This window comes from Vanessa atalanta, chromosome Z (assembly GCF_905147765.1).
Source record: "Vanessa atalanta chromosome Z, ilVanAtal1.2, whole genome shotgun sequence".
Taxonomy (NCBI): Eukaryota; Metazoa; Arthropoda; class Insecta; order Lepidoptera; family Nymphalidae; genus Vanessa; species Vanessa atalanta.
In genome coordinates this window covers 9,228,619-9,250,465 of record NC_061902.1, presented here as the reverse complement: position 1 = coordinate 9,250,465, position 21,847 = coordinate 9,228,619, and the positions used below count along the sequence as shown (strand labels likewise).

Sequence of the window (21,847 nt, the reverse complement as noted above, 5' to 3'; positions counted from 1 at the left end):
GGTCGACTTCTTATCAGCTCCCAAGAAAAGAACTCATTGAGCATAATTTTTATAGTTTAAAACTTTCTTTGTATAGAGGTTAATAATAGTCTGTCCTATCAGTAGCAGCTTTTCAAACTTTTTTAACTTAAAACGTCTATGAGTTTTGCTAAATAGTTTTGTTAATTCATTTGAAAAATGTTACAGCCGCCTGAAAGCTGGTAAAGAAGTAAGCCTTGATTCCGAACCTCATAAAAAAATTGGTGTCGACAATATTCGAAGTATTAGGCGCGTCCTCTAATTACGCGAAATTAACTAATGTAACATGGTAGATGAGTAAATCTGTGATGAGTAAATCATAGTTCTGCAAGAAGTATTGCGATTCCTTACTCATTTACAAAGTTACGCATGTGAAATTTTGTTCTAATGGGTCGTTAAATATTTGGACATTTAGCATTTGTTCATACATGCAGATAAAATAGCAGTGGAGATTATTATTTGGTCGTTAAATAGTTATTTTTATAATAGTATCATTTGCCTTTAATTTGGAATAAGACACGAATATTTGGATCGTTTGTTCGCTTCAATTTTTTCCAGTCGCAGTCCATTTCCCTACAATGGTATAAATTAATATAAGCGATGTAATTATAGCAAACTGACTTGATTACTGGATTTAATTTCGATGCTTTTACTGTTGTGCAATTTCCAATACGACACTGGAGCATAACGCGGCCTTAATATGCTGCAAGTTTTTCATTTATCTTTAATATTGTTTTCACCTCTAACTTAAGTTTCATAAACATATACACTCATTACCATTATTTGATCGTCTCTTTTTGTTATCTTGGATAAGGGAATCAAAAAATATATAATATCTACCACATCCAATATGAAAGAGAGTTATTTGTAATGTCGTAAAAAACGAAAACGAAGGATGGAGGTTCAACAAGGACAATGTCGAAAATATTGGGATAGCTCGATGACAAAATTAATAAGAGAAGATTTCAACATTTTTACATTGTTAAACGATAAATGGGTTTACTTTTTGATTTGTATAGGTTATCGATTATTATGCAAGTCTATTTATTGACTCCACGCAAGCACAGAAAAACTAATCTCATGTCAATGTATGCAACGCAAATTTATATTTCGGTTATTTAGTAATATCACATGTCCTAGGTCCCAAGACTCAGATTGTTATATCAGACGTAGGTATAACCGGGAATAGACTTTTGTTTAATATTTTTTGCTGACATTTATTTAATGCAATACTTTTAAAGTAAAAAAAATGTATAGGGAAGATGGAAAAATGAATAAAACAATCGAATACAACATCGAATCATTTAATGTATTTACGTATTTTTTTCTTGATTTTTTAAATTTGTATTTTTTTTTGATAAGAATATTTAATATTGAATTGTATTGAATTTCAAAAACAGTATTGGATTAAAACTACACATTTAATAAAACATCAATGAAGGATTTTTAGTGCTATTGATATATGAAAGTACATATTATATAATATGTATTATATATTCGTGTAAGTTTTTAAAATATCTCAACTAAAACAGTTAATACCTTCTAAATATCTACGAACACTACTTGAGTAAATACTACACAGTATTGACTAATAAATACTTATTATTATTAAGAAAATTCGACGTAGATGAAGAACAAATTCGTACAGATAATATTACTAATTTCTTGCATTTAATGCCTTATTAATATAATATATGCTGACAATAAATACCATTTTATCTCGAAGCGAATTAAAATGTAATAAATTCTAATACAATATTTCTTTTATCTGTAAGAAACGCTATATAGAACATAATAGTATGTAAGTATATGTTATAAAACATAAAATGCTCACAGATTAAACATCGTAGCTAACAATAATATTGATATTCGTTACAATTGTGTTAGAATAATTTTATAGTGTGAAAATCACATGTTGAAACCTTGCAAAACAATTTCTAATCGTATCCAAAGAGAAGTCATGTAAATTTTCAAAAGAATACAAGTAAATTCTTTTTAATATATATATATATATATATATATATCAAGGTAGAATACTACCTCACGTACTCTGTTGTAAGGTTAATTTCTCAGTCTTACACTCATCTTCGAAAGCTTCTTCTAGCCATTCCCGTGTTAAAACGCAGTCTTTCTTCATTTAGACACCTAATTCCTTTTTAAATATATCTACGCCGAGTTGGAGACAATATAATTCCCAATACTTCGTTTCGTTGGGTAAGATGGATTAACATTATATACTGAAAGAAGTAGTTTGTATATAGACACCAAACAGCTACGACACGAAGATCTAACAGTAATAAAGATGACTCAGCTTTCATCTGTATGTTTAAATTCCCTTTGGGATCATGGACAAGGGATTAAGCCTGTAAAATAAAAGCATACACTTTATTTTCATATTCATACATATTTTTTTTTTATTTACCTTTATGTTATTTTCTACCAAAACAACATTGGCAGTGATATTAGTCGAAGTAAATGCGTTTAAAAACGCAACGCGGCTCAAATTATACACTTAAAATTCACAATAGACGTATAACAATTATTCCAATCGAAGTAGGAGTAAAGATAATGCAAAATCAGATTTACATATTCCAAACACACTTTTACAATTTACTACTTATATCCACTTTAATTATATTTCTAAAATTTGATAACAGCTTCACCGACATTCTAAAAACAAGTCAAGTCGTCAACATAATTTTGTTTTGACTACATATTGAAATGGTTAAATTTTTCACGAATATGATTTCTGCCATTGTTCTTTCAGTTCAAAAGATATATTTAAAACTCAATATATCTTTTTAACGTGGCTTTTTTACTACTGTATTGTCTAAAGAATATATTTTTTTAAATACCTTGTCTCCTCTTCACTCTCCGAATCTGATTCATCATATGGAATTGGCATTTTATCTGAAATAACATCAACATGATATAAATAATTAAGTTTACGCGAAATGAGCTTTTTTATATCTCTTTAAGCAAAAGCCGTTTGTATTTTACGACATTAACGAATATTTAATCTATAACACATATAATTATACATATACATGGCAAGGATCAAATCTTTTGACGATTTTTCTAAAAACACTTAAGAGGACGGTGTACTAAAAAAAAATATTAAACAATTTTTTAATAATTCTAATTTAAAAAATAATAATTTAAAAATTCCAATATTTTTGATATTTTATATTTCAAAATTAAAAGATCATTGCTTTCGATTCATACAATTTGTTGATGTTTCCATAAAGTCACTGTTCAAAAATTCTTGATTATTCTTTTATAAAACCCTATTAACTAATTTAGTTAAATTTAATCGAACTTTATATAATCTTAATAATATAACGGTACAATTTTAATAAAATGAGTAAGTATTTTCAGTACATTCAATTACTCCAATTATTGGGCATATCGGAGTCCGATATGCCCAAAACTTCAATTAGGTGTGACACTTTAGTTGTAAGGTTAATCTGGCAGTGTTATGAATTCGTACATATACTAATAAAGACCAACAAGACTATTCGAGAAATCCGTATTCTGATTAAAAATAAAATAGTAAGTATACTAAATGAGTCTTCACTCAAGAATCAATTAAGTTAACAAAAACAGCAAACAAAAGACGAACTTTAAATAATAAATATATACCTAAATTATTTATGCCTTGCATATTTCATTGTGCAACATAATTTCCTCTGTGAATTGAATTGTGTTATCCTGTAGTAACCTCTATTATGCAAATTCGTCAAAAAATTGAGCCTTACCAACAAACAAAATTTGTTATTTTTATTATGTTTGTAATTATATTTGCGTACAAATATTCACATGCAGGTTTTTTTTTTATTATTGTGCAAGATTAAATCGCAAATATCCGGGAAGAATACACACATTCCAGACATAGGTTTCTACGAACAACATCGATCAATAAACATACATTTTAAAATCTTTAGATGAGATAGATGATTACAACAATAAATGTATGGGTGCACATTAAATTAAATAATACAAGAATCGCATTAACAAAGCATGATAATGAACGAATCGTTGATGTAAACGAACAAGACAGATGTGCTGTTCAACATATCTTCATAATATAATTCCATCGCTTTGCCATTTAAATTTATCAGTAATTTTGCAATTTATTTTGTTTTAATTTTCAAGCCTAGGAATTTATATGATCCATATATTTTCTTTAAAATAGTTTTCAAAAAAGCAATAAAAATGTACAAAGAGAAATAAAAATAAACATCACGTAACACTATTATGTATTCTGTGACGTAACTTAAAAATCAATACATGCGCAATGGAAACTGTTGAAACTATCTTACCGAATGATAAAAATATAAATTTATCAGTAATTTTTCTATGTTTTAAGCTCATAACGATTCGATTTAGTTCCTCGCTAGTTCTAAATTTAACGATGGCTTTGAAATCTCCTTCCATGGCAAGCCTGTCTGATAAAGTTCTACTTCTTAGACATTTCACTCCATACTATAAATTGTACAAAAATTTTAGTTTAGAACCTAGAATTCCATTTTTTTCTTTGTTTAAACAAATTCATTAAACATGAAATTGGTGAAGTTATAAGATATTATGCTCTTTCCCACCAATCAAATAAATATACTTGTGCTTCTAGCGCAATTATTGATTTCAGGGACCATTTTGGGGCAGCTTTAATTATAAAATTATTGTTTTTACATTTGAACACCTAATGTATATTTTACGTAAGCAAATCGATTTTAAATGGATCAGATATAATATTTGTGCTTGCGATATATGTTAGAATTTTAAAGAAATAGTTCATTAGAATACTTACTACTTTTAAAAGAAAGCTCTTCGTATTTTCGTAGCTCCAACCTCCTTCCACAGAAGACAAAAAAAGCCATGACCCAATTGTTGATTTTTCTTTCCTCTGGAATCTTGGCCGTGGTGCGATGGTATCAGCAAAGATATTCTCAGCGCTGCTGTTGAGACTGATGTTGCTGCTATTTGAGGAGTCATCATCGACATCAAATATGTTATAATCCTGAGCAGCTGTTGCTAAGCGTTGGAGTTTTAAATAACCCCTTATCCTCATTTCACACTCCACGATCAGAGACTGTATATTTTTAGCAAAACACTGGTCTTTGTTTGCGTCTACCTCGGATCGTCTCGATCTACCAGCTCTATCAAGAGAAGATGCTCTTCTTACCAAGTTCGAGCTCTTCGCAACATCCGCATCCATTGCTTCCGCTGCAAAGCTTGCGCTACTCCCACTTGGCTGATCCTTGAAAAATATTGGCTCGATATTAATATTTAATGTATAAAACGGTAATTTAATCACTATTTAAAAAACACTATTAATAACGCACCATAATTGCCTTTTATTGTGTGCTACCACTTCTTTTTAGAAAACTATTCTTACACAGCGAAACTAAACACTCAACTGGAGTCTCGGGATGCAAAATCAATACTCGCGAAAGCAGCATTTCCACGCATGTCATTCGTTTGTGAAGAGTAATGGATAAAACAATGTTACCAAACTTATATGAACAAATATTACGTAATTATAATTTCACTCGTAATGTTTCTATTACCCTTGTATAGTATATTTTAACAAAAATGTCCCTCATTATCATGTCATTAATAAAAATATTTAATAGAACGGGGATCGGATAAATAGATACATTTTAACGTATAATTTAAGTTATAATCCACATTAGCTTAATGTTAATGTATTATTTGTATTAACTGGTAATTTTCATAAATAAAGAAGATTAACTTAACCTGACGCTGAAATTACATAACAAAAAAGAAATAAACAAAGCTCTATTTTTCAATATTAGGAATATTTTTTAGTAATTAACGGTTTTATTTTGTTAACGCCTTTACAAATCATACTGCTACTGCTGAATCTCCAATGAAAGTAACAATAAAAACCAGGTTATGTGGGATTCCTACCCACTAAAACCACTGCGATAGCCGTCTTCAGCAGGGATTGGAGAGGCTACGGGATTATGTCGATATCCGCGGCCCCTCCCATGCCGTGCTCCGCTCCGGTGATGTCGCCCCTGGCATTCCTCGCTAGTGCAACTGGCAGCACGAGGCCATCCCGGCTGCCGTCCTCCTCAAGGCCGTCTGAAGTAGGAAACGTGAGGCCCCACTTCAGGTGTCCACGGCCCCAGGGTCGCATCCTTTCTTTTAAGCCCCGGACATCTGTGTAAAATAATATAATATGCATTTGGAGATGAATTTCTATGAAAGAAACAATCTACAAACAAACGCATATGTTTGTATTGCATGTTCTTAGAGGACCATGACTATAAAAGTACATTGTCTGTGGAATCATACACGGGAATCGAACCCGTAAGCGTTGATCACTGACGTTGTCGCACCAGGAGATTGTCCTATGGCAAATAAAATGAAATACAGAAGTGTTTAATACTTTATTATATCTTTAAAGATGTTTTACATTTATTTATTAAATATTTTAAATAATTTTATATCCTGACCCTGAATACATATCCATTTTCATCACTTTCCATAACCTTAACAATATAAATGTTCAACATTTATATCGTGACTAAACATTAATATATGAATTAATAATGATTACATTTTTGTTTAACATTATTATTATATTGTTTATGTATAGACATCAATTAAATACTTACATTCATTTACTAATCAATATTTAGCATTATTTAGCAAATAATACATGTACTGTTAAACAAAAAAACAATGATAATGACTGATTAACACAATTTAAATGAAAAAATATCACAGAAAATGCTTAAATATAATAATATAAGTAATAATAAGGATTGTCCCAGCTTCGATCATTGAGGTTATCTTTGACTGCATAGACTAAAAACGCATGAGATTACTTGGCGAATATCGTAGTTAACAGAGATTTAATAATAAATGACTAACATCAACTGTGTATATAAGAATAACTTCTGAATATCTCGGTACAATAATTCGAAACGTAGCTTTAAATGTAATTGACACGTCGTACGCCATTCCTAGATTTTGTAACATAATATCTCATATTAAATGTATATAAAATATTATTTTCCAAAAAAAAGTCCTACTTTTAATGTCTCAATGACGACATGAATCTGAAGAAGCTTGCTGGGATAAAATAACTTTTGTCATGAAAAATATAAACATAATACATAGCCTATTCCAATTAGAAGAGGACAAAAGACAAATAATCAACACTTGACCTCGAATCGATGCGATATGATTGGTCGAACGTTGAATGTAATCTATGATATTCATCATGGATTTGCGAATAAATGACGTTTTGAACTGCGACGAAGCCGTTATTGTAAGTAAAATTCAATTGGATATAGGTATTTATGAAGAATAGTGCCCGATAATATAAGTATATATTACTAAATAAATACTAGTAGTGTACAATATATCTGAGCTATTATCAAATTGCATGGGATACTTAAATTTAGGGTTTGTTCATCTTTATTCTTTCTTCCATTGGAATAGGTTATAGAATGATATATTCCGCAGTAACATCAAATATATTTACCGAAAAATAATTGACATACGAGATATTTTTATGAATGTTGACAAAAATAATATATAAGCAGCAATAAAATGTTACATAATAGTTTGAATGTTTTATATATGTATATTTTATAATAAAGATTCAAAAGACTAACAATAATACCGCCTTTTGAATTATTTTTACATTTATTATTTATTCTAGACCCCGTGTACTTCAGGGTAACTTAAACTAGGGTGGTTTTTCACCGACAACGACACAGATAAAAAATAAAAGAACAATTTTATATAACGTTGAAATTATTCTGCGATGACTGGTGAAATTCTCTTGATTGATGATTAATCCTTTTTTCTTCGCTATGTAATGTGTCCAGTGAAGTACCGCATATCCAAGTTTATACTTTATTGTTCTAAATTATATCCTTAGTAGAGATATTTTGAATTCTCGCTGATGTTACCGAATAGCATAGTCATGTTAAGAATTATAATTCAAATTATATTCAAATTATAATCAAAAATTTAAGTTTCTTTAGATATCGGGACCAAGTATCCGGATCTGTAATATAAAAGCGTAAATTAAATTTTCTCACATAAGGTTTTCTTTGAAACGATACTCGTGATTTGATATTTTGTTTTAAAAATTAATTGTTAAAATATGTTGAAATTTCAAAATGAAAACTAATTGTTGAAACATGTTGTAATTATAAATAAACATACCGCGCGTCGTCTGAATCTGATTCGGAAAATTCATGTGAAACTGGCCTTTTATCTGAAAATATATAAAATATCACATGAAATAGAATAAAAAAGTATCATTTTATTTTACTGTTACAATAGCTATATTTATTTTTCGATCTAATGGAAATACATTTATCAAAATTTTTTCTTGAACATACAAAACTATTGCTCAAAATGTTTGTAAGCATCACATCAAATAATTAATTGCGAATTTTTTAATGTTTTATTCATCCACTATGATACATTAAAATTTAACAACGCCAATTTTATTAAATATTACCAACGAAAAATATTCATATTTAAGTTAAAAGTATATTTCAACAACATAAACATACATGGATTTAAATAGATCCATAACGCGATAATTGCAATAACATAGCAACAGAAAACAACTGAATGCTTGTTGAAAACAAAAAAGCAAAATTTACAGATCAACAAATAAAAGATAAACATTCGAGATTCATTCGCAATTTGCAATTATGTATTTGTATTCGCAAATATATAAATCAGAATACTAAGAGCATCAAGGATAATTCAAATTAAAACACATAATTATCACGTAGCTTAAACAACGCATGCGCAATCAACAACTATGTGGACTATCTTACCGAATGATAAAAATAAAAATTTGTCATGTATTTGGCTCTCTCTTAAGCTCATAACTACTTGCTTTAGTTCTTCTCTATTTTCAAATTTAACGATAGCTTTGAACACTCCTGCCATCGCAAGCCTTTCCGGAGTTGTCCTACTTCGCGTACATTTTACTCCGTACTATAAAGTAAGCAAAAAGTTAAGCCTCTTTATTATCAATCAAGAAATTACATCTAAAAAACATTTTGGGATACTGTGTTGTTTTTCTGTTCTCTAATTTATTTGTAATTATTTATTGTAGATTTGTGTGTGTTTAGGTACATGTTGTCAGCTATGTAAAAATAAGTAAGATATATTGTACATAAATATGGTTTTGATTTTACTGTGTATATTAAAATGTAAGAAAATCAACAAGGCGGGTAGTCAAATAAATTATAATTGTAAGGTTAAACATTTTAAAAGGACTGTGTAAATAGAATAGTTCGCAGTTCGTAGTTCGTTTGGTGCTCTATTGGCGAAATAAATTAGAGGTAAACCTATTGTACTGATAATATTCAATTTATTATGTTAAAATGTGTATTGTAAAATTAATTATACTCCGTGATGTGTGTTGTGATGTATGTTTTATTTTATTAAAAAAAAGAGTTGCTTTAATATTAAATATTAATTGCTTTAACGCATAGGCACATGATCAAAGCTCATCACTATGTTCGCGCACTAAATCTGCAATTGCTCTACTGGAGACGGTACGAGAACATACTGCACTTCGCTTAGTAGTCATAGAAAAACCATCACCACGTGGATCGATCACCACGGAACATGTAATTAAAGAGCATTAATGTCGGGTCAAAACTGTTGGAGCAGTTTTATGACCTAGTGGAGTGCTAGGGTATCGCAAACATAGTGTCATATATCTAAATGTATTGTAGAATATCTCTTGTCCGGTACTGATGCGTCAATAATCAAAGTATCATAAAATAATTGCTATGAACACAATACCTACTTCGTTCAAAAGAAAATTCTTAACGGTGCTGTAGTTCCAACCGCCAGTTATAAATGAAAGGATGAGCCACGATCCGAATGTTCGTTTTTCTATATTCTTGCTGCGGCCAAAGGTCCTCTGTTTGGTACAGTTATCCAAATCTTGTGTTTTCGCCAGTAAAAGGTCGTCCTCGCTGCTAGAGAGGCTCGATTCTTCATCTAGTTGGAAAATTTTATTCTTTTGGGCAGCTGCTGCCCGGCGCTCTGAGCGCTGTCTTTTCAGAAAATCTTTTATCAATACTTCGCTTTCTGATATTACAGTTCGCAGATTATTTCCGAAGTAGGATATGTCGCTTGTTATTATCTCTAAGCCATAGGTCATTTCAATACAATTGCGACATGGAATTCTGAATCGAGATATCGAGCCTGTCTCCGGATGATCAGTTTCCATCTCTTCCGGAACTAAGCTGACGTTGCTGCAACTTGGTTGACTCTTGAAAATAAAAAGCTTGTATTATATTATATTATTGTATTCAACAAATTATTGAATTTATAAAAAAAAAATGTTGAGCAATAATTGAAAAAAGTTATTACTAGTTAATATTATACTTAATAACAGAAATAAATAAATATAATTTTTATGCTCACCATTGTAGATTGTGTTTCCTCCATGCACTTATTTTTGTAAGAAAACTGGCTTAACAGGAACACAAAACACTCGGATGATGTCTCAACTTGGAAAAATCAATACTCGCGAAGGCGGATAGTTCCACGCATGTCATAGTCAAATAATAGACGTGTTCATTTTATCTGATTTAAGAAAATTTTCAATTGAACGTTACTTTTTTTCATGTAATTATCGCTCATCTGATTTATCTATGTATATGAGAAAGATTTACTTGACTATGCAGGCTTAATATATATGTATGTATGAATTTTTTATTATTTATTCGAGCTTGATAAAAAAATATTTGGAACTGCTCCGCTGATAATTTCCGTATTAACGTTTATGGACGTAATAAGCTGTATCTAAAATTATATATACTACGAATATCGCTAATGCCTGTGTTCATCTTGAATCGAATCTAAATGTAGTAGTTTTAAAAGAACTTTTGTATAGTATTATAATTGTAGAAAATTCACAAAGATAATGCTTCTATGAATCATTCTTTGAGTCATATCCATATTGATGATGCATATTGGTTGACTTCTATTGATAGTGTGACAAAGCAATACGGATGGCAGTATTGCTTTATCTATGCACTAAATATAAAGCTTTATGAGGATACATCTGAGATAAAAATCGATGACCAGCGTCATCCTTCATATTATTATAATTTTGATTATGTTTTTTTTAATAAAAACAAGAAATGTTCAATGACTATTGAATTCGTTTTTTATTTATATTTCCTTTTTTAATTTAAATCAATGATCATAAAATAATTAGAATAAAGAGTTTTTAATGTAGCCTAATGCTATATATAGAACAAAGATAGGCATTCTAATGTTAAAATTATAAGAATGCAATTAAAACAATATTTAATTAATTGTAATATAAATACATACCTGTGTATATTTTTTTACATCTTGAAAATATTCTTGATAACAAAAATACAAGTGAAATAAAATATAAAAAAATTATAATGTAATATTTAAGACAAATCAAAGATTAGAAACTTTATAATAAGTCTTCTCTGATAAGTATTTTAGTATTTGCATATCTACTATGTTCCTTACAGCTGCTGTTGAACTGGTTTAATCACTCTTCAAACCCGAATACAATAACACTAAGTATTACTGCTTGGCAGTAGAATATATGAGTGGGGTTAAATAAAATGTTCCACCTTGATCAAGGATTAAATAATAAAAAAAACTAAAGCTTAAGACATGAGCAAAACAATAAAAATAAGCAGCATTCATTTTTTTTTTAATAAAACTATTAAATTAAACGATATACTAACAAATTAGTATCTGTCACCCACTGCTAGCTTGAAGCGATCACTTAAATCGTAACCACATCTCAAATGACCTATTTTCCAATAGATCTTTAGAGATGACGCCTTATTGTAATCATCGACATTACATAATACTAAATTTTGAATTGGACTTTGTTCATGTTCATATCCCTTAAACAACTAGAAAAGAGCTGATCATCTTAAAATAGCCGAATAGAAACTTTTAATCGTATTTAAGAAAATTCTTTAATATATCAAACAACCTAAGCCAATTTAAAAACAAATATCATTAAATTGTATTTGTTATATGGAGTACGGCATTATAAATTGTATTTTGATATACATGATGCTTGTGTGATCTTGAACTTCAAGTAAGCTTTAAATAGTTAATTGTAAATAATAAAATAAAAGATCTTGTAGCACAAACAAATGATGCAATTTCATAATTTGAAGAGAAACACTATTTCCTGAATACCGTCCGAATATTGTACAAAAGCATACATTTCTTTAGATTTTTCTAGGCGCCACGCCCCTCTCAGTTCTACCGTAGTTATTATCGCTTCATTGCTTTGAAACTATATTACACGAACTAAAATGTTTTTTTATTATTAAGTATTCATTTGTGATAGTTTGTTAAATATTATTTAATTACATTACTGTATCTGTCTTTAGTCATCCTTTCAGGATATGTTTGTAAATGTAGTTCATTTTAAAAATCAAGAAATTGTGGTATTATTTGTCAATAGACGAAAATATATAATTTATATGTTTTATTAACACATACCACTGTTAAAAAACGTCATATTAAAAAACTTCTTCAAAACACGCTGCGTCACCTACTATAAGCTCAATGTATTAATGTTTGTTTGTACATTATATATAATATTAATTGTAAGTTAAAGAATAATTATGTCATGCCATGTTAGATGCGGGTTTTAAATGAAAATATAACGAATTTTTTCCTTTATTTCTATGCCATTTAATATATATTAGGCCATTTATTAAATATTGAATACATTTAAAAATTTTGATCAGATTCCGAAACCTTATGCTATACACATATATCTATCATCTAGTACATTTGATTGATTACATGAAGAATATTTGATTACAAGTAGATATATAAGATTTATTTATAGACACGTAAGAAATTCGTAGATATTCCAAAAGATAAATACACAATGCCAATATATTTATAAAATAAATTACATTTCATCCATTTCTTTATTTGACTTATACTCGTATACAAGAAAAAACTTATACATTTATTACTTTACTAATAAATTTTGTATAACAAATGTATGTATACGTTTATTGCTATACAATATTTATTAGTAAGAACGTTATTTATGGTATATCTACCTTACATAAAGTTATACTTTAAGGAACATCAACTACAACGTTCTTAAAATCACTCGTCATTGAAGTCTCACTTCCACCCTCATTCACCATTTAGATAATATATTATTTTTGCTTAATTGCTAATTTAACTGCCTCTGAGGCAGCAACACGTAGGACCTTGGACTTCAGTCCTAGACCGCCTAAGAGCAACCGACCGTAGTCTGGAGAGTATTACAATAGAGATAGAGATACAATAATTTAAGTAGGACACATAGAGTATTACATTTTCGTATGTTTTGCTTGTCTACGTTAAATGTTTAAAACATGTAAGTGGTTTATATATTACTTGAATATATAATATTATCGGATAAGATAGCTTAAACTCCATAACATAATTACGAATGATGACTTGCCACCAACGTTATGAAGATTTAAACTTCTTCCGAAAACATGGTTCAGAAATCGCATCTGTAACAGAAGAAGTTCACATATTATCTCTTTAATCAATCATAGAACTTTTTTAATTAGTTAATTTCAGTCTATATGTATAGATACCTCGAATCGTCCGAACTCGAATCGGAGTCGTCATCACCGAAGCTGGTTTTTTCTGAAAGTACAATATTATAAAAAATACATACATAAATGTAACATTTTTCATACAACAGTTATAAATTTTTTTGCATACATTTAAATATTTAGTTGGATTTATTATTGTGCATGCGGGTTTCACAACATCGAATAATCAATCGGAGTACATAATATTCCATTAAAACCCTAAAAGCGTTTCATAGATGCTTATTTAGGAAGACCAAGGATATAAACACATTCCAGGTAACTATTTACAAGGCATTCATTGCTAAAGTACTGGATAAAGATATAGATGTGAAATAAATGTAATCTAAGGGCTTTTTATAGGCTTGAGAAAAGAAATGCAAATTTTAGACTTAAGGTTCGGAGACTTTCATAGAAACCGTTTATTAAAGGTAATTAAGTATTAGATTTTCGTTTTACTACTGAAATATATACAAGATAAAAGAGTAAGGAACGCCGAAATTGAAACAGAGTATATAATAGCTGCACCATTTATATTAAAGCACATCCATCGCATCGCAACATTCGCATAACCAAAGGACGATAGAAAATTACCACGTAATTATTTCGCTTGATATTTTATTCAATCTGTGTATACTTTATGATATTTGTTCTTAGCGCAATTTTAATTCGCAAATTTGCAATTATTTCTAAACACAAGTTTGAAAAGCAGAATACCAGGGATCAAGCTTGTTTGAAACAAAAACACATCAAGTAACTAAAAAATTAACGCATGCGCCATTAAAAATAATATTCGTAGTGTCTTACCGAATGATAAAAATAAAAATTTATCGTTAATGTTATCTTGTCTTAAGCGCGAAAGTACTGTGTTAAGATCGCTGCTAGTATCAAATTTGATAATGACGTCAAATTTGCTTTGTTTAGCAAGGGAATCCAAAATCGATTTAGTGTGAATGCATTCTACACGAAACTATAAAGTAAACAAAAAGGTTAGCTTAGAATACTTATTACTACATTACTTAGGATCTTTACTTTTAAATAAACTATGAAAATCGTTTATTCATTAATTTTATATTTAAAATTTTTCATCAGAACGTTTGACATATTATATTTATGTACATATTCTATAAATATTGTCAAAATATTGAATAATTAAAAAAATAAATCAAATAGTTAAAATGCAAACGCCTGGGCTGTCCTTATATTAGTTAAATATGAAATTATTAGTAGTGATTTTAAGAAACCTTTGCGCTTGTGCATCATAAACAAGTGTGAATTTTAATTTTACGATGGACATGTATTGCAAATACTTACCACTTTCAAGATGTAATTCTTTAAAGTATTGAAGTTCCAACCACCAATCACGGGTGAAATTATTAGGAATGCTCCGTCTGTCATTTTTTTGGTCGACTTTGATCGTTGAAAACTCATCTGATTCACGGACTCGAAGAGCTTATCACTGTGATCTAACAGAAGATCTTCATCGCTGCTACTGGAAATGCTGATATTGCTGCCGCATGAAAAAGGTTTGCGAGGATCAAGCATGTTCAAACTCTGATACAGAGCTGAGTTGCGCTCGATGCGTTGCCTTCTTAAGTATTCTTTTATGATCGTTTCACAGGTTTCGACAACCGATCGAACATTAAACCCATAGTAGGAAATATCATTAGTTTTAATTTCCAATGTATAATCCGGCGAACTGCAATTACCACACGGTATGTTGATCTGATAGACTGGAATTGCCCCCATCTCTGGTTCCGGGTCTGGTACGAAAGCTATAGTGCCATTACACGATCGACTCTAGAAATAAACAGTGAGATAATATAAGTTATCCATTTGATTTACTTTAATTTGCCAAAATGAATAATAATAATCTATCTTTTCATTTACCATTGTAGCTGAACACTGGGAACACTTATTTATCTCGAAAACACTAATTTCAACTACGACACAAAACACTTAGAGCATCGGAGTCAGCTAGAAAAATCAATACTTGCAAATTAATAGTTCCACGCATGTCATTACTTTGAAAAATAGAAGCGCTTCACTCATTGGATCAGATTTAAAGTGACGCTAAAATGCACCTGAAATAACGCGGCAACATTCAAAAACGAAAAGGTGCATTTCTACATTATATGAATTTTTCATTTTGCCATCCAATGATATCAATATTGTATCTTATAAATTAATAATGACAGCGATTTAAAAAAAAAGATGTTGTCGTGTCTTAACTATTAATAATCAAATAAAAAAAAAAATATACAAAATAACAAAAATGGATTTCTGCACATTTTTCGTAACATTTCTTTCTTTGTAGAAACTTTTTAAGAAAGTATTAGAAAACTTTAAAAAATATATTGTTTTCAAGTTATGGCTTGACCAAAGGAAATAGTGATGAAATTTTATGTATGTCATTTTTATATATGTATGCTACTGCAGCTCGTCCACGAAACTGCTGGACTGAGGTTTCTCTTTTTTGACGGGAATAAAACATGAATAAAATTTTCATTCAATTCATGCTAGTTTTCTTAGGTTATTTTTCAAATTAAACACATGAAAATCCAGTGGTGCTTGCGTGGATTTGATTGAGATTCACTTATTCTAACCACTCGTTTGTCTCTGTTCGAAGTCATATAATTATATTTATAATGTTTATAAGTTTCTTTTCAAAATTACAATCACGTACAACAGAACACAATTTTGTTTTGGCTCAAGTACTCTATTATATCGTTAAAAAAAAATCACTTTCTGGTCTATGAATGTTTCTATTTATTTCTGTGAGTTTCTAATTTCTAATTGTGAATGAAATATATGAAATGTAAAGCAGTTATGTCAGTTGAAAGGAAAATTTATTTCAAGGGAAGCGATGAAAACGCACAATGGATTTGCACAGTCAAAAAATGAGTTCATAAATATCGTAGAAATTCAGGATCCAGACTTTTATAAGCCATATTATTTGCTCCGGAGCTGTGCTGCTCTGAGTTCCAGCTCATATCGTTTCCTGTGAAGAGGGTTATTCAGGGTTCCCCGTTTTTTTACGAATTCATCTTTTATTATTTGTATCTGTTAACTAGGTAAATATTTATCATTACCAAATGTATTAGCAATTTGACTATTAGATATAATGTAATAATAATAATTAAAATAATCTGTAAAGGAATACAACACTTGGTGGTAGGGCTTTGTGCAATCCCGTCTGGGTAGGTACCACCCACTTATCAGATATTCTACCGCCAAATAACAGTACTCTGTATTGTTGTGTTCCGGTTAGAAGGGTGAGTGAGCCAGTGTAATCACATGCACAAGGGACATAACATTTTAGTTCCCAAGGTTGGTGGCGCATAGGTGATGTAAGGAATGGTTAATATTTCTTACAGCACCTTTGTCTATGGGCGGTGGTGACCACTTACCATTAGGTGGCCCATACGCTCGTCCGCCAACCAATGCCATAAAAAAAAAATACAATAGATAAAAATGTGGACAGACAAAATGAATATTAAATAAATATTATTATTATACTCAATATTTCTTTTTTTACACAAATGGTTTGTAGATGTAAAGCTAAGGGATTAACGGCAACAGGTCAAATAAAGTATATACAGAAACAGTTTTTATTTATTTTTCTTTATTTTCAAAACATTTATTTTTGATATTTTATTCAGATTAATACATAAAATTACAACATATTTTTTCACCAAGATGATCAACTTCTAACTATTTTGATTAAGTTGTTGAATATGATAATTTAATTTAACTACTAATCTGTCATTAATTACTGCTGTCTCTCCCCAATTACATCGTAGCACAGTAAAGTTAACAACATTTATTTTTGATACATTTATCCAATTAACAACTAACACATATTCATAAATGATTTTATAATTATACATTGATCAGTAATACTTTATATATTTTGATTAAATTATATTGTCATTTTCAAATTCAAGGGACTTCCGTCTCAAAGATTGATTGACTATTTGAATATTTTTCTCAATTATGTCAATCCACACTTCGATTGAAAGAGCTTAAGATGTTACCAAGAAAATTTTAGTATCAACAAATAGATAGATGACGTAATCCTTTTTTTTTAATTTTTTTTAGGGCTTTAAAATTAGAAAAAGAAGTCCCTTAATTTGTACCTACACAATTTTACTTCTTGCAATTATCAACTAAAGTAGTTGATCAACAAGTTTTTGTTTATTTTTAATACGCAGTCGTTCTTTTTTTTTAAATATATTATTTATTTTTCTAAGTTTGATATAATATATATTTTAACATTTAATATGACGATTACGTCCAATTTCGATTAAGTATTCAAATTAAAATTGTAATTCATTCGACACCGGGATCAGGAAGCCAGTCCTGAAATATAAAAAATAATAATTTCATTAAACATTTCATTCTAAATTCATCAATAATTTTGATCATTTATTCTATATCTTCTATATAAACTAATATTTGAATAAGAACTTTTTTTATACAAACCTCGAACCGTCGGAATCGGAATCGGACACGTCGTATGAGATAGGCAATTTTTCTGGAATTTCCCAAATAATTTATATTATAAAATTATCGAGTTCAAATTAAATAAATCTAACATCTTATCAATTTAAATATACATTTATCCATCACTTATATGGGTACACAGAACTACTTGGTTGGGTTTACATAAAATTATTTCAACACATGCAGGTCTCTTTAAATACTTATTACGTTTGTAATAACATTGTTTTTATTTGGGTTTCTATGTACAACATCGATCAAGAATTACCAATTCAATGCCTCAAAATAACATAAAATGCGTGAATTTAGTTTAAGAAGACACAATAATTGCATAAGCCAAGCAAACATTTTATCATTTTCAACAATGACGATATATTTACTAAGCCACAAATAATGTTTACGTGTTTTACATTTATTTCTAATAAAAGTATTTATTCGCCATTTGCAATTATTTTTATTCGCACGTTTCAAAAAAATAATTCAAAGAGCAGCAGAGAAAATAAAATTTAAAACAAACACACATCACGAAAGCCATTATAGAACTATTTCAACTATCTTACCGAATGATAAAAATAAAAAATTATCATGAATTTGGTCGTTTCTCAAGCGCATTACTACTTGGTTTAGTTGTTCGCTTGTATCAAATTTAATAATAGCTTTGAACTTCTTGTCAGTCACAAGTGCTTCTGGGATATTTCTACTTCGCATACAAGTTACTCCGAACTATAAAGTAAACAAAAACTTAAGCTTATTATTTTATAAGTGACCATTCAATATTCTCCACATTTTTTTTTAAATAAATGGAACGGATTATCTCCGCAAATTTCTATCAACTAATTGTTACTAAAATTAGTTTCAAATGCATTTTGGGAAATAAAGTTTATGTTGTTTACCCGTCATAACGTTTCATGTACCTACAACATTTGTACCTATCGTTTGAAATAATAAATTGCATGAACTGGCTTTTGTAATTTTGACACAGTAGATTTCACAATATTAGTTGGACACACGATAATCAAAAGTGAATCTTTGCGCTTGTGTTGACATGTATAATTTAATTTATTCATAAACAGACTTACTTCCTCCAAAAGATAATTCCTCACGGTGTTGTAGTCCCAACCTCCATTAACATAAGAAATTATGAGCCATGACCCAATTGTTTGCTTCTCGCTGTTCCTGGTGCGACGGTAGTTCATCTGTCGTATATAGTCAGCTAGCTCTTCATTGTGCTCTGAGAATATATCGATTTCCTTGCTGGTTGCGGTGTCGGCGTTGCTGCTGCTCGAAGCATCAAGTTGCGCCATGGGATGACTTGGGCCTGCCTCTGGGCTGCGCTCTCGTCGCCTTTTATTATAATCTATTACCATTATTTCACAGTTAGTGATTGCAGAACGCAGATTATATCCGAAGTGAGATATGCTGTTTGTTTTTATCTCCAAGCCGTACGTCATTTCAACGCAACTATGGCAAGGAAATTGAGATTCCAAGTCCGAATCCGAATCTTCGGCGTTGGCGGCTACGGGTCTGCCACCGGGTTGACTCTTGAAAATAAAAAGGCTCAAGTTAATGAGGTACGGATATTATTAAATAAAATTTATTAAATATTATTAAACAAAAACAACTTGTAATCTAATAAAAGTAATTAGTTATCAACAACAAAAGAAAAATATAATAAATATATTTCACTACATACCATTGTTGCTGTATCCTGCAAAATCTTCGTAGAAAAATGATTACAACAACGGAGCAGAGCTCTTAATGGCGGTCTCGACTTGAAAAATCAATACTTGCAAACCGGTAGTCCGCGCATGTAAAAATTAGGGCTTCATCCATGTTCATATCAGATATAAAATTGGTTTCAAATAATCATTTTATTAAACGCCAGATAATATTCAGACTTCAATTTTACATAAATAATTAATTTTGATTAAGGGCAGCAGATCCCCGTTTTGTGTAGATACACGATAGATGAAGGTTGTGGTGCGAGAATGTGAGAACGCTAATTCGATAGTTTCGAATAAAATAAATTCAGGACGTTTTTAATATCTATCTCTTCTTTATAATTTCCAGATTTAATTTAAATGAATAGGCTGAGTAGTTCAGCTATGAAGTGAAAAGAAATAATTTAATGGCATCACCATAATTTTCGCAAAAAAACAAATATACTTACAATTGGGCCTAAAGACAAAAGACACGATAAATTATATGTTTGGGTCTGATGCACTGTTAGACCTAAGGCTAGATAATGATAATGAAGTTATGATATAAGAGAATAAGATCAGAAAAATGTTGTACCTATATTTGCCTCTCTGAACTGAAACGCAAAACAGCTTATAAATGTGGTGTACCTATGTAGGAAACCTGTGTCTCTCATGAGCAGCAAGCCCATGACATGATAAAATGTTGAAAATTTCAAATTTATACATGTTCCATTCAAATTAATTATATATAGGGTAATATATCTATATTACCCTATAATAATATATATACTAATATATTTTTTAATGTTTATGTAGGTAGGTGGCACCACTGCTCATAGACTAGAAATTTTAACGATTCCTTATATAACCAATGCGACTACAACTTTTGGAAGTGAGATGTGATGTCCCTTTTGACTTCAAACTAAAACACAACAATCGTAAGTATTGCTGCTTGGTCGTAGAATATATGACAAGTTGGTGGTATTTACTGTGTGTGTGGATATACGAGTCCCATTGAAGCCTGCAGTCTATACTTAGAGTTCAGGAATCAATTTCATTGAAATAACTCAATGACAGATATGAATCGTGGGACCAAAATCGAAATTATGACTTATGGCAACATAATGTTAATCAATGTTATTGGTATGAAAAACTAACTTAATTTTTTACTCTGTCAACTCTCTACAGAGAATGGGACAAATATAGTCAATAATTCTACCAAAGTTTTATTGCATTTACGAATGATCTAGAACATAATTAAAATTTTTGCCGAAAAAATAACACATAGTAATATGATTTTGTGATAAAGATTCCGTTGCTTCAATTGTTTTACTTTTCGTAGGAGTACTCATAGTTCATTTCCGAATCGTGAATACTGATAGCAGTGCGATTCTATAAGAATTCACTTCGTATTTCACTCGTGAAATGTTAACAATCGACTTACATAGATACGCCATTTTGGTACGTGTATCCTAAAAACTTTATAATAATTATACTCAATGACACATCCTGAAATATCACTTTCGTGCCCTGCGCTGTGCTTTTCGAGTTTCTTGTTACAGAATACCTAGCACTACAATCAATTTTGATTGTATTTTACAACAATGAGTTCTTATGTGTTTATATAAATGCGTATATGTTCGTTAATTATGTACAGAACTCGATGAAATGGAAGGTAAGGTAAGGTAAATAAAATACCTCAACGTGACTAGAAGATAAAATTTATTATATAGAGTTGGGCCTGTTTGTTGTTGTTTTATTTTTTTTTAATTTATTTATTAGGCCATTTTTATCGGGAATATATTTACTATTATTTGATTTTTTAAATGATTTGAAGTTAAAATTACACAGTTAATAATTATACTTATTAATTATGATTAAACATCAATATAATATGTTAAAGAATAACTTATATAAATATAATGCAATAATTAATATAAACGTGTTTTATTATACTGGTATATATTATAT

At 29.8% G+C, this 21,847-nt stretch overlaps 4 protein-coding genes across 6 annotated transcripts; all 4 read right to left on the bottom strand.

Moving 5' to 3' along the window:
* Positions 1-1,742: 1,742 nt before the first annotated feature.
* Positions 1,743-5,442, bottom strand: LOC125075990. The gene is made up of 5 exons (XM_047687904.1): positions 5,364-5,442; positions 4,829-5,278; positions 4,341-4,503; positions 2,874-2,928; positions 1,743-2,381 (listed from the first exon to the last, which is right to left on the bottom strand). Exons 1-5 carry the CDS (start codon positions 5,364-5,366, stop codon positions 2,345-2,347), a joined length of 708 nt encoding a protein of 235 aa, XP_047543860.1. The 5' UTR covers positions 5,367-5,442; the 3' UTR covers positions 1,743-2,344.
* Positions 5,443-6,667: 1,225 nt separating this feature from the next.
* On the bottom strand, positions 6,668-10,563 carry LOC125075941. Of its 2 annotated transcripts, XM_047687810.1 has the most exons (5): positions 10,474-10,563; positions 9,848-10,318; positions 8,862-9,024; positions 8,233-8,284; positions 6,668-8,071 (listed from the first exon to the last, which is right to left on the bottom strand). In XM_047687810.1, the coding sequence occupies exons 1-5, from the start codon at positions 10,495-10,497 to the stop codon at positions 8,035-8,037; spliced, it is 747 nt and encodes a 248-aa protein (XP_047543766.1). In that variant the 5' UTR covers positions 10,498-10,563; the 3' UTR covers positions 6,668-8,034. The 2 variants fall into 2 exon arrangements, with proteins under 2 accessions (XP_047543766.1, XP_047543767.1); XM_047687811.1 differs by lacking the exon at positions 8,862-9,024.
* A 2,225-nt stretch (positions 10,564-12,788) lies between these two features.
* On the bottom strand, positions 12,789-15,648 carry LOC125075952. Of its 2 annotated transcripts, XM_047687836.1 has the most exons (5): positions 15,564-15,648; positions 14,988-15,473; positions 14,481-14,643; positions 13,677-13,728; positions 12,789-13,589 (listed from the first exon to the last, which is right to left on the bottom strand). In XM_047687836.1, the coding sequence occupies exons 1-5, from the start codon at positions 15,564-15,566 to the stop codon at positions 13,577-13,579; spliced, it is 717 nt and encodes a 238-aa protein (XP_047543792.1). In that variant the 5' UTR covers positions 15,567-15,648; the 3' UTR covers positions 12,789-13,576. The 2 variants fall into 2 exon arrangements, with proteins under 2 accessions (XP_047543792.1, XP_047543793.1); XM_047687837.1 differs by lacking the exon at positions 14,481-14,643.
* Positions 15,649-17,351: 1,703 nt separating this feature from the next.
* LOC125076017 lies at positions 17,352-19,934 on the bottom strand. Its single transcript, XM_047687945.1, has 4 exons — positions 19,870-19,934; positions 19,256-19,717; positions 18,159-18,210; positions 17,352-18,035 (listed from the first exon to the last, which is right to left on the bottom strand). Exons 1-4 carry the CDS (start codon positions 19,870-19,872, stop codon positions 18,022-18,024), a joined length of 531 nt encoding a protein of 176 aa, XP_047543901.1. The 5' UTR covers positions 19,873-19,934; the 3' UTR covers positions 17,352-18,021.
* Positions 19,935-21,847: the final 1,913 nt, after the last annotated feature.